We start from the raw sequence: 12,367 nt of genomic DNA, 5'->3' as shown, positions 1-12,367 counted from the left end.
AGTGCGGTGACTGCTGGAGCGTGTGAGGTGCGTTGACGAACTCACCGGGTAGGGCTAGTAGTGCACCGTAGATCTGCTTGGCTGATGATGCATGTAGGTCTTCTTTGGGTGTCAAGCGGATGCTCAGGTGCACCCAAGGCAGCTCGTCCACCCAGTTGGGGCTGATGAGGCATGCCATAAGTGCAGATTTAAGGTGGCGGCGCAGTCGCTCGACTAAACATTGGCCTGTGGGTGATAAGCTGTGGTGTGATGTAGCTCGATCCCCAGCCTATTGGCGAGCTGTGCCCAGAGCGCAGAGGTGAACTGGGTGCCCCAATAACTGGTGAGTTGGGTTGGGATGCCAAACCGGGCAACCCAACCGGTCAAAAGAGCCCAGGAGCAGGAGTCCGTGGAGGCATCTGGTATCGGGATCGCCTCAGGCCAACGAGTGGTGGGGTCTACCACCATGAAAAGGTAATGGTTACCTCAGGAAATGGGTAAGGGGCTGACAATATCCACATGTATGTGGCTGAACCGTTCCCAGATGTGTTCGAAATCTTGTATGGGCACTTTGGTGTGCCTTTGCACCTTGGAAAGCTGGCAGTGGGTGCAGGTTCTGGCCCAGTCTGCAATATGCTTCTGAAGCCCGTGCCAGGTGAAACGTTCTGCCACCATATGGACCGTAGACCTGATGAAAGGGTGGGAAAGGTCATGGATATGGTGGAAGACTTCCCTGTGCCATTGCTGGGGAACCACTGGTCACGGGATGCCCATGGAGACATAGCACAGGATGGTGCCCTCACCATGAGGAGTCAGGCGATCCTGGAACCGCAGTCCTGAAGGCCCGCGCCTCCTCGTTGGAATTCTGGTCCCGGGCGAGCTGGTCGAAGTCAAAGCCTTGCGTCAGCGCGCAAATGGCCGGTCGTGAGAGTGCGTCGGTGACCACGTTGTCTTTCCCCGCCTTGTGCCAAATGTTGGTGGTGAACTCCGACACAAAGGAGAGGTGACGCTTTCAGCGGGAAGACCAGGGATCTCTTTCCATAGCAAGTGCCTGAATGAGGGGTTTGTGGTCGATAAAAATGATGAAAGTCCTCCCCTCCAAGAAATAGTGGAAATGAGGCACTATACACACCCAGCAACTCACGATCGAAAGCGCTATATTTGCGCTCTGGCAGGCAAAGAAGTCAGCTAAAGAATGCCAATGGTTTCCACTGTGCATTCACCTGCTGCTCCAGGATGGAGCCAATGGCTGTGGCAGAGGCGTCGACGGAGATTGCCACATGCAGGTCGGTGCATGGGTGGACGAGCAGGGTAGCCTTCGCGAGGGCATCTTTCATGCTTTCGAATGCCCTACTGACCTTTGGAGTCCAGGTGAGTATCATCCCAGGTCGTGATGAGGGCGAAGAGTGGCTGCATGATGCGTTCTGCGCCTGGAATGAAGTGGTTATTGAAATTGACCATACCCGTGAACTCCTGTAGCCCCTTGAGGTTGTTGGGTGTGGGAACTCCCTGATTGCAGTGACCTGTGTAGCGGCAGGTGTGGCTTGATGGACTCTTTCCCAAACGGGCACTTGGCCAGATTGATCGTTAGGCCGAAGTCGGCCAGTCGGAAGAAAAGGGTGCGCAGGTGAGACTTGTGTTGTGCCTGGTCTCTTCTGGGAACAAGGATGTCATCCAGGTAAATGAATACGAAATTCAAGTCCCTGCCCACTGTGTCCATAAGGTGCTGGAAGGTCTGGGCGGTGTTCTTGAGCTTGAACGGCATGCATAGGAACTCGAACAAGCCGAAGGGGGTTATGATGGCCGTTTTGGATATGTGCTCGGGGTGCACTGGGATTGGTGATAGCATCAGGTCGACCTTGGAGAATACCCTCGCACCATGCAAGTTGGCTGTAAAGTCCTGGATGTGAGGTATTGGGTAACGGTTAGGTACCGTCGCATCATTAAGCTGTTGATAATCTCTGCAGTGGCGCCAGCTGGCAGAAGCTTTAAGGACCAGGTGGAGTGGTGAGGCCCAAGGACTATCAGAGTGTTGAATGATCCCCAGCTCCTGGAGATGCGAGAACTCTTCCTTCGCTATCTGGAGCTTGTCTGGCGGGAGCCGGCATACCTTGGTGTGGACCAGCATGCCTTGGGTGGGGATGTAATGAAACACTCCGTAGCATGGTGAGGCAGCAGAGAACTGCGGCTTGAGGAGGGATGAGAACTCGTCCAGGATGCGCTGAAACACGTTCTTGCGCATGCTGACCGTGGCCATCTGCGGCTGCTCTGTGTGGAAGGCGTTGAGGCAAATGGCTTGGAAGGTAAGGGCATCTGTCTGTCGCCTACCTCGAATGTCGACCAGGAGTCTGTGGTGAAGGAGGAAGTCGACACCCAGGATGGCGGTTGGAAGGGGCGAAAAGGTGAACTTCCACGAGAACTTCCGCTGGCCAATCTGGAAGTGCACGGTCTTATGTCGATACATCCAGATCTCCATCGAATTGGCTGCATGTAGGGGAGGTCCTCGAGGCTGGTTCTGGGACTCGATGGTTGTGGCCCTGATGCTGATCTGGGCCCCGGTGTCGATGAGGAAGCTTCGGCCACTGAATTCCATAGGTAGAGAAGGCTGTGTTCTTGGCCACCCACCGCAGCCATAACAGTGGCCAGCCTGCTCGTTTCTCTGGAATGAGTAGGGCTGACGACATTTCCGAGCCTTGGCTCCCCAGTGCTGGTGTAAGAAGCAGAGGCCTGAAATGGATGGCTTGCTTATGGCTATGCTCTTTGAGGGCACTGCAGGGGCCAGGTGCTCCACCGCAGCGCTAGAGGAAGGCTTTGTGGTCATGCCCATGACTCATAACCTGCTGGACTGCTGAGCCTTCCGGGAATCATTCGAGCCATAGGTCCTGAGCCTTTTGAGTGACCTTCTTAGAGTCACCGAAGCTCTCCTGGGATAGTGACAGCTGGAAGTCTTCAGGAAGATGGTCGAGGACGAGGTGCTCGAAGAGTGGGCAATTGGTGTGATCACCCATGAGTGCGAGCATCTCAGCCATCAACTCGATGGGAGTTCTGCCCCCTAAGGCATCGTGAAGCATCCGAGCGGCCCACTGGCGCCTGGAGAGGCCGAGGGAGCCGGTGAGCATCCGCTTGATGGTCCCATACTTAACTTCCATGGGTGAGTGCTGAACGAGGTGCAGCACCCCTTTGGTGGTGGCCTGGTATAGGGTGGCAACCACATGGTAAAACTTGGTCGAATTTCTAAACTTGGTTTAGAAATCATAATTGTAGGAATTAAGTTGCAATTGGGCTACCCTGAATCTTCTGTCTCTTAAAATTAAGAACATTAAGATACGTTGGCTTTTATTTGTTAGGCTTTAATAAGTTTTAATAAATATTATCCATATATTTTCTTTCTTTTCTTCCCCCCCCCCCACTTCTCTTCTCTATTGTCTTGTTGAGGGGAGGGGAAAAAATCTTTAAATCACTATGTATTTATTGTTCACTATTTTGAAATAAGGAATTGATGTACAAGTTGTTTTTTAATGCATATGTGAAATTAAATAAACTTTTCAAAAAAGAAATGAAATAGAAAGATTAAAATAAATATAGGAAAAAAAAGAGAGGATTTTCCCAGAAGTACTCTTCACAGCACAATGTCATATCTTCTTCTTTGGCTTGGCTGCGTGGATGAAGATTTATGGAGGGGGTAAATGTCCACGACTGCTGCAGGCTCGTTTGTGGCTGACAAGTCCGATGCGGGACAGGCAGACACGGTTGCAGCAGTTGCAAGGGAAAATTGGTTGGTTGGGGTTGGGTGTTGGGTTTTACTTCCTTTGTCTTTTGTCAGTGAGGTGGGCTCTGCGGTCTTCTTCAAAGGAGGTTGCTGCCCGCCGAACAGTGAGGCACCAAGATGCACGGTTGGAGGCGATATCAGCCCATTGGCGGTGGTCAATGTGGCAGGCACCAAGAGATTTCTTTAAGCAGTCCTTGTACCTCTTCTTTGGTGCACTTCTGTCTCGGTGGTCAGTGGAGAGCTCGCCATAAAACACTATCTTGGGAAGACGATGGTCCTTCATTCTGGAGACGTGACCCACCCAGCGCAGTTGGGTCTTCAGCAGCATGGATTCGATGCTTGCGGACTCAGCCAGCTCGAGTACTTCGATGTTGGTGATGAAGTCATTCCAATGAATGTTGAGGATGGAGCGGAGACAGCGCTGATGGAAGCGTTCTAGGAGCCATAGGTGATGCCAGTAGAGGACCCATGATTCGGAGCCAAACAGGAGCATGGGTATGACAAAGGCTCTGTACACACTGATCTTTGTGTGTTTCTTCAGGTGGTTGTTTTTACAGACTCTTTTGTGTAGTCTTCCAAAGGCGCTATTTGCCTTGGCAAGTCTGTTGTCTATCTCTTTGTCGATCCTTCCATCAGATGAAATGGTGCAGCCGAGGTAGGTAAACTAGTTGCCCGTTTTGAGTTCAGTGTGCCCGATGGAAATGTGGGGGGGCTGGTGGTCATGGTGGGGAGCTGGCTGATGGAGGACCTCCGTTTTCTTCAGGCTGACTTCCAGGCCAAACATTTTGGCAGTTTCGCAAAACAGGACGTCATGCGCTGGAGAGCTGGCTCTGAATGGGCAACTAAAGTGGCATCGTCTGCAAAGAGTAGTTCATGGACAAGTTGCTCTTGTGTCTTGGTGTGAGCTTGCAGGCGCCTTAGATTGAAGAGACTGCCATCCGTGCGGTACCGGATGTAAACACTGTCTTCACTGTTGAGGTCTTTCATGGCTTGTTTCAGCATCATGCTGAAGAAGATAGTAAAGAGGGTTGGTGCGATGACGCAGCCTTGCTTCACTCTGTTGTCAAGGGAGAAGGGTTCGGAAAGCTCATTGCTGTATCTGACCTGACCTTGTTGGTTTTCGTGCAGTTGGATAACCATGTTGAGGAACTTGTGGGGGTATTTGCTAAAGCCCTTTCCTACTCACGGTGTCAAAGTATTTGGTGAGGTCAACAAAGGTGATGTAGAGTCCTTTGTTTTGTTCTCTGCACTTTTCTTGGAGCTGTCTGAGGGCAAAGTCCATGTCAGTAGTTCCTCTGTTTGCGCGAAAGCCACACTGTGATTCTGGGAAGACATTTTCGGTGACACTAGGTATTATTCTATTTAGGAGAATCCTAGCGAAGATTTTGCCTGCAATGGAGAGCAGCGTGATTCCACTGTAGTTTGAGCAGTCTGATTTCTCGCCTTTGTTTTTGTACAGGGTGATGATGATGGCATCACGAAGATCCTGAGGCAGCTTTCCTTGTCCCAGCAGAACTTGAAAAACTCATGTAGTTTCACTCTGCTGCCAGCCTTCCAGACCCCTTGGGGGGGGGGGGCGTGGGAGGAATTCCATCCATACCTGCTGCTTTGCCACTTTTTAGTTGTTCAGTTGCCTTATATGTCTCTTCCCGGGTAAGGACCTCATCGAGCTCTAGCCTCAAGGGTTGTTGAGGGAGCTGGAGCAGGGCGGATTCTTGGACTGAGCAGTTGGCACTGAAAAGGGATTGGAAGTGTTCTGACCATCGATTGAGGGTGGATATCTTGTCGCTGAGGAGGACTTCGCAATCTGAGCTGTTAAGGGGGCTTTGAACTTAGGGTGAGGGGCTGTACACCAACTTTAGTATCTCATAAAAACCCCTGAAGTCGCCAATGTCAGCGCTAAGCTGAGTTCGTTTGGCAAGGCTAGTCCACCACTCATTTTGAATCTCCCGGAGTTTGCGCTGAAGGTGGCTGCATGCGAGACGGAAGGATCGTTTTTTCTCTGGCCAAGAAGGCTTTGCAAGGTGAGCCTGGTGGGCAGATCACTTCTTTGCCAGCAGCTCCTGGATTTCCTGGTTGTTTTCGTCAAACCAGTCCTTGTTTTTCCTGGAAGAGAAGCCCAGTACCTCTTCAGTGGATTGCAGTATGGCCGTTTTCAACTGATCCCAGAGGGTTTCAGGATACGTGTCCGTGAAGCAGTTTGCATCCTCGAGGCTTGCTTGGAGGTTTGCCTGGAAGTTTCCTCTCACTACGCCTGACTGCAAGTTTCTAACATTGAACCTCTTTCTGGGGGCACCACTGTTCTTGAACTTTGGCTTGAAGTGAAGGTTGAGTGTGGCATTCCGCGCTGGGCATGACCCTGGTGTGGAGCACATCTCGTTTGTCTCTTCGTCGAACTAGAACGTAGTCCAGGAGGTGCCAGTGTTTGGATCAGGGATGCATCCAGGTAGTCTTCAGGCTGTCTCTCTGCTGGAAAAGGGTGTTAGTAATGACAAGCTGCTGTTCTGCGCAGAGTTCCAACAGGAGGCGCCCGTTGTCATTGCACTTGCCGACACCATGCTTGCCCAGGATTCCTGGCCAGGTTTCTGAGTCTTTGCGGACTGAGCGTTGAAGTTGCCAAGGATGACAACCTTGTCGGCTGTAGGGGTGCGTTGGATGAGTTTGCGCAGATCAGTGTAGAACTTGTCCTTTTCTGCTGGTTCCAACTGAAGGGTTGGAGCATAGACACTGATGAGAGTGATACATCGCTTGTTTTGAAGGGGGAGTCGCATGGACATGATCCGGTCAGAGTAGCCTGTCGGGAGGTTTTTGAGTTTGGAGGCAATGGAGTTCTTGACCATGAAGCCAACACCAGATAGGCGTTGTTCAGCCTGAGGCTTGCTAGACCAGTGGAGTGTGAAGCCCACGCCATGTTCTTGGAGGATGCCTACATCTGCAAGGCAGACTTTGCTGAGAGCGGCTATGTCGATGTCGAGTCTGAGGAGTTCATGTGCGATGAGGGCAGACCGATGTTCAGGTCAGTGGCTGTCAGCCTTGTCTAGCATGGTTCTGATGTTCCAACATGCTAGCTTGAGTTTGTGTGCATCTTTTGAGGGGGAGGACGTGGACCTGTCCTCGGGCCTGCGCAAAGGAGCTTTTAGGTGGAGTGCAGTGTGCGCAGTACTGGCCCCATCCTTTACACCCATGGTTCGTGTGCCATGGCCAAGCAAGCTGGGACGTGGCAGCGAGGTCCTTGGGTCGTAGGTTTTCTATCGGAGTGACCTTCTCCTATGCAGGTTGCTTAACCGGGCTGAAGAGGCCTGCCTCCCCTTTTAGGTCAAACCATATCTGGAGATATACATTTCTTAAGGAGGATCATATATATATATATATATATATATATATATAAATGTATATATATATATTTTTTTAAAGTCTCTAAATTAACATTTGACATAAATACAGGCACTCCTTTTTACAAAGTAGTCTCATATTAATCTCTTCATCTCCTAGTATTCTTTATCAATTAATTAAAATTAATATAAATAAACTACCTCTTCCATTGATTAATGTATATCAATCACATTATTGCTTTGTATCTGCCCAAACTGTCCTCCAATAATTCAAATCTTACTTCTGAGTTGCTCCAAACTTCTTTTGCAATCCAGATATTAAAAAAATAGAAAAAATTAACGATGGCATTGATTCATAATAAGAATTCATAATAAAAATTCATAATAAGAAAGAAAGAATTCCCCCCACTGGCACTGTTTAATATATGGCACCACCCCTCTCTATTAATCAGGGTACGGCATCTGCCACTAAAAAGCCCATGATCAGGGGCTCCCGGACCCTAATTTCCCAGGTGTACATATCTTAATAATGTATCAAGCTGAATAATACAATATATCAATATATACATAATATCAAACAATGAAATAAGCACATCTCATTCCCTCGATTCATTAATAGGTAATTTCTCCACAAATTCTTGGTAACAAATACAAACTTATAATCTTTCTCCCCCAAAAGGTTTTCTTAACTGGATTGAACTTTCTTCTGGTCAGCAATTGTGTACTAACATCAGGGTAGAAGAAAATCTTTGATCCAGGGTATTCAAGCGGTTTCTTTCTTATTCTTGCTCTTTTAGATGCCAAGGCTAAGATTTTGTCTTTATCCTGATATTTTAAACATTTAACCACTATAGAGCAAGGTTTTTCATCTGATTGTGGTCGTGCCCTTTCATTTTCAATAGGTCTTTCAAATTTATTCACCCCGAGATTGTTGTAGGAATCGAATCGTATCTTGTTTTCCTTCTCCCTCTTTCAATCCAACTATTTTAATATTATTTGTTCTAAAATTTTCCACATTATCAATTATTTTCCAAACATTTCTTCTTTTCCACAGTTCCCACAATAATTTCATTCTCCAATGTCCCCACTCTCTCCTGCACATTTTCAACCTTTGCTTCCACTTTATTAACCTTATGATTTATTTTACCCACATCTTGTCCATATCAGCTGTCAGCTTGAGAAACTTTGTATTCATGTGTTTTACTTCAGACCTCAGATCTTGTATTTCATCCTTCATTTCCATCATACATTGCAGCATTTCTCTTACACCGCTCTCGTGGAGTATCTTTAAATGTTCTTCCCCATAACCATTTGCATAACCCTGTACTTGCTCTTGAGATACCAATATATCTTCTTCTTGTTATTCTTTTATTAAAGCTTGTACCTCCTCAAATGAATTCCCATCGAATCGGGCATGCGTAGCAGCACAGTTCCTTCTTATCCAATGCTATTTCTCCCAGTCTTCAGGAGGGACACATCTACAAGCGTCCTCTCCATCTGTGCCCTCTGTCTTGACCTCATCACAATTCCAGGTCCAGGTTCCTTCTGCAATGGAGGCCTGCATTCGAATTCCTTGGAGATATGACTAAATGGTCCATCAATCGTTTTTCCCTTATTTGAATGCATCGTGAAATGTAAGTATATTTATTATTCTAACAGTGTTTCTTCCTGTTTTTACTTTGTTTTACTTCTGTGACAGATTATGTTGTGTTTGTATTGTATATAGATATATTTTTGGGAGATAAATTTGGGCAGGGTTTTTCGTGTAGGTCACATACAAACACTTTAAAACAGATCTTATTTATAATACAGGAGCTCTGCTCATGCTAGACAGGCCAGCACCAAGCCTTTGCATATAGTTCATGCAAGAGGAGAGGACTGGCTGCCTAATGTTTCTCTTGAAATAAGAGAAACAAAAAGGAACTTTGTGATGACCTGAAAGAAAGAGGTTATCATCTGGAGAACCCTGATGGGGCAAATTTCTTCAGCAAGTCACTGAAGTGGCTGGTTATAATGAATCAGTTGTGGGTGTCCAGCGAACAACAAATCTCTCTCTTAAAATGGACAAGAACCTCCTTGAGCAGTAACCATTTATCTTTCAAGCACCAAAGCCTGGTGAACTTCCTAAATGTGAAATTCTGCGCACAGGTTAAAAATTGCCTGCAACCAGTAAACTTGAAGGAACGAGAAGTGGGATTGGACTGTGAATTAAAGAACTTTTCTGAACTTATACATACATTACATGCACGTGCACTTAGAATTAGAAGGGTGTTAAGTTAGGTTAATTAAGTCAATGGAGATAAGTTAAAGTGTGATTCTGTTTTTATGTTTAAAGATAATTAAAAGCAACTTTTATTTACCTAACCATTTGTTTTAGTGAATATCTATTGCTGCTGGGTTTTGGGGTCCTCTGGGCTCATAACAATTCATATAAATATTCTATTTTTTCTGTTTCCTGGGCGGGTCAGGATCCCACATCCTACATCCTCCAAATCACGTGACTTCCCCTCCCCCCTCCCTCGATCCCTACTGTTCATCACACAGTATCGTTGACCCCACTAATATCAGGAAGGAGTAAACGAGCATCAAAATCAGAATTGCTATGTTACATTTTATTTTTATGAATAAATGAGATTACCATGTGTTTGTATATATGTGCACCATGGTCCAGAAAAACTTTGTTTCGTCTGGTTGGACGTGTACAGTCAAATGATTATGAACATGAACTTATGGCTCAAACGAACGTGAAGACATTAATTGAATATTATTATTTACTTTGTGCATCAGCAATTCAGCGCAAGAAAACAATTCCCACTTGGAGAGTGTATCCATTCAAGTTGAGGAAGAAGTAGAATCTTTTGTGGCTTCATCTACCCTTCAATGTGCATTAGACCACCAACAGTTTTTGTGATTGATTATCACTGAAATATAATCTCAGAGCAGAGTAAGAGGATGATTGGCAGTCCTAGCCCACAATATAGTTGGGGGGGGGTAGGGAAGGGGTGATGAGGGGAAGCAATTAAACACATTTTGCTTATTTCAAAGGTGTACAAGGATATGGCCAGTAGATGGTGGTTGCCACGGTATCAGGCAAACGAGAACCATTCATGTAAGATCAAGATGAAGTGCTTTACATAATTTAACACACACAGGGATAATTTTGCTCCATGCAATTAAATTCTGATTGTCTTCCTTCTAGGATTGTTCTGAGTTCATCTTACTGAACATACAAATAATTTAATAAATCTGATGAGCGTCCAGAAGGGCGGCATGGTTAGCGTAGCGGTTAGTGCCACGCTATTACAGCATCAGTTACCCGGGATCAAATTTGCTGCTATCTGCACACGGAGTTTCTACTCTCTCCATGTGACCTGTGTAGGTTTCCTCCAGGTGCTCTGGTTTCCTCCAATGTTTTAAACACATATGGGGTTTGTAGGTTAATTGGTGTATTTGGGCCAGCAGGCTCATGGGCTGGAAGGCCTTGTGGATGTGCTGTAACTCTAAATTAAAAATTCAATTAACGTATGACTTTTGTGGACTTGCTGTATTGTAAATATTACTTCAGTCGTTCAATTGCCTTATATGTCTCTTCCTGGGTGAAGACCTCATCCAGCTCTAGCCTTAAGGGTTGTATACTGCATGAGTTTTTCAAGCTCTGCTGGGAACAAGGAAAGCTGCCTCAGGACCTTCGTGATGCCATCATCATCACCCTGTACAAAAACAAAGGCGAGAAATCAGACTGCTCAAACTACAGGGGAATCACGCTGCTCTCCATTGCAGGCAAAATCTTCGCAATGATTCTCCTAAATAGAATAATACCTAGTGTCACCGAAAATTTTCTCCCAGAATAACAGTGCGGCTTTCGCACAAACAGAGGAACTACTGACATGGTCTTTGACCTCAGACAGCTCCAAGAAAAGTGCAGAGAACAAAACAAAGGACTCTACATCACCTTTGTTGACCTCACCAAAGCCTTTGACACTGTGAGTAGGAAAGGGCTTTGGCAAATACTAGAGCATCTCGGATGCCCCCCAAAGTTCCTCAACATGGTTATCCAACTGCACGAAAAACAACAAGGTCGGGTCAGATACAGCAATGAGCTTTCCGAACCCTTCTCCCTTGACAACGGAAAGAAGCAAGGCTGCGTCCTCGCACCAACCCTCTTTACTATCTTCTTCAGCATGATGCTGAAACAAGCCATTAAAGACCTCAACAATGAAGACACTGTTTACATCCGGTACCGCACGGATGGCAGTCTCTTCAATCTGAGGCGCCTGCAAGCTCACACCAAGACACAAGAGAAACTTTTCCGTGAACTACTCTTTGCAGACGATGCCACTTTAGTTGCCCATTCAGAGCCAGCTCTTCAGTGCTTGACATCCTGTTTTGTGGAAACTGCCAAAATGTTTGGCCTGGAAGTCAGCCTGAAGAAAACGGAGGTCCTCCATCAGCCATCTCCCCACCATGATTACCAGCCCCCCCACATCTCCATCGGGCACACAAAACTCAAAACGGTTAATCAGTTTACTTATCTCAGCTGCACCATTTCATCGGATGCAAGGATCAACAACAAGATAGACAACAGACTCACCAAGGCAAATAGCGCCTTCGGAAGACTACACAAAAGAGTCTGAAGAAACAACCAACTGAAAAACCTCACAAAGATTAGCGTATACAGAGCCGTTGTCATACCCACACTCCTGTTCGGCTCTGAATCATGGGTCCTCTACCGGCATCACCTATGGCTCCTAGAACGCTTCCACCAGCGTTGTCTCCGCTCCATCCTCAACATTCATTGGAGCGACTTAATCTCCAACATCAAAGTACTCGAGATGGCAGAGGCCGACAGCATCGAATCCACGCTGCTGAAGATCCAACTGCGCTGGGTGCGTCACATCTCCAGAATGGAGGACCATTGGTTTCCCAAGATCATGTTATATGGCGAGATCTCCACTGGCCACTGAGACAGAGGTGCACCAAAGAAGAGATACAAGGACTGCCTAATGAAATCTCTTGGTGCCTGCTACATTGACCACCGCCAGTGGGCTGATATCGCCTCAAACCGTGCATCTTGGCACCTCACAGTTCGGCGGGCAGCAACCTCCTTTGAAGAAGACTGCAGAGCCCACCTCACTGACAAAAGACAAAGGAGGAAAAACCCAACTCCCAACCCCAACCAACCAATTTTTCCTTGCAACCGCTGCAACCGTGTCTGCCTGTCCCGCATCGGATTTGTCAGCCACAAACGAGCCTGCAGCTGACGTGGACATTACCCCTCCATAAATCT

The 12,367-nt window shown here is 47.0% G+C and overlaps 1 protein-coding gene across 10 annotated transcripts in view; it reads right to left on the bottom strand.

Moving 5' to 3' along the window:
• Positions 1-12,367, bottom strand: part of LOC138738963 (limbic system-associated membrane protein-like) — a 1,544,776-nt gene that overhangs the window by 92,734 nt on the left and 1,439,675 nt on the right. Inside the window, exon 9 of one of the 10 annotated variants that reach the window (XM_069890217.1) lies at positions 10,661-10,790. The exons of the other annotated variants lie outside the window; for them this stretch is intronic. Within the exon in view, the coding sequence (XP_069746318.1) occupies positions 10,786-10,790 (5 nt within the window). The 3' untranslated portion in view covers positions 10,661-10,785. Of the gene's footprint in view, positions 1-10,660; positions 10,791-12,367 lie in introns of those variants that run through there. 10 annotated transcript variants of the gene reach the window in all.

The sequence above is a fragment of the Narcine bancroftii genome, chromosome 7 (assembly GCF_036971445.1).
Source record: "Narcine bancroftii isolate sNarBan1 chromosome 7, sNarBan1.hap1, whole genome shotgun sequence".
NCBI classification, from domain to species: domain Eukaryota; kingdom Metazoa; phylum Chordata; class Chondrichthyes; order Torpediniformes; family Narcinidae; genus Narcine; species Narcine bancroftii.
The sequence above is the reverse complement of the archived record's forward strand: the minus strand, read 5'-3'. Positions and strand labels throughout refer to the sequence as shown.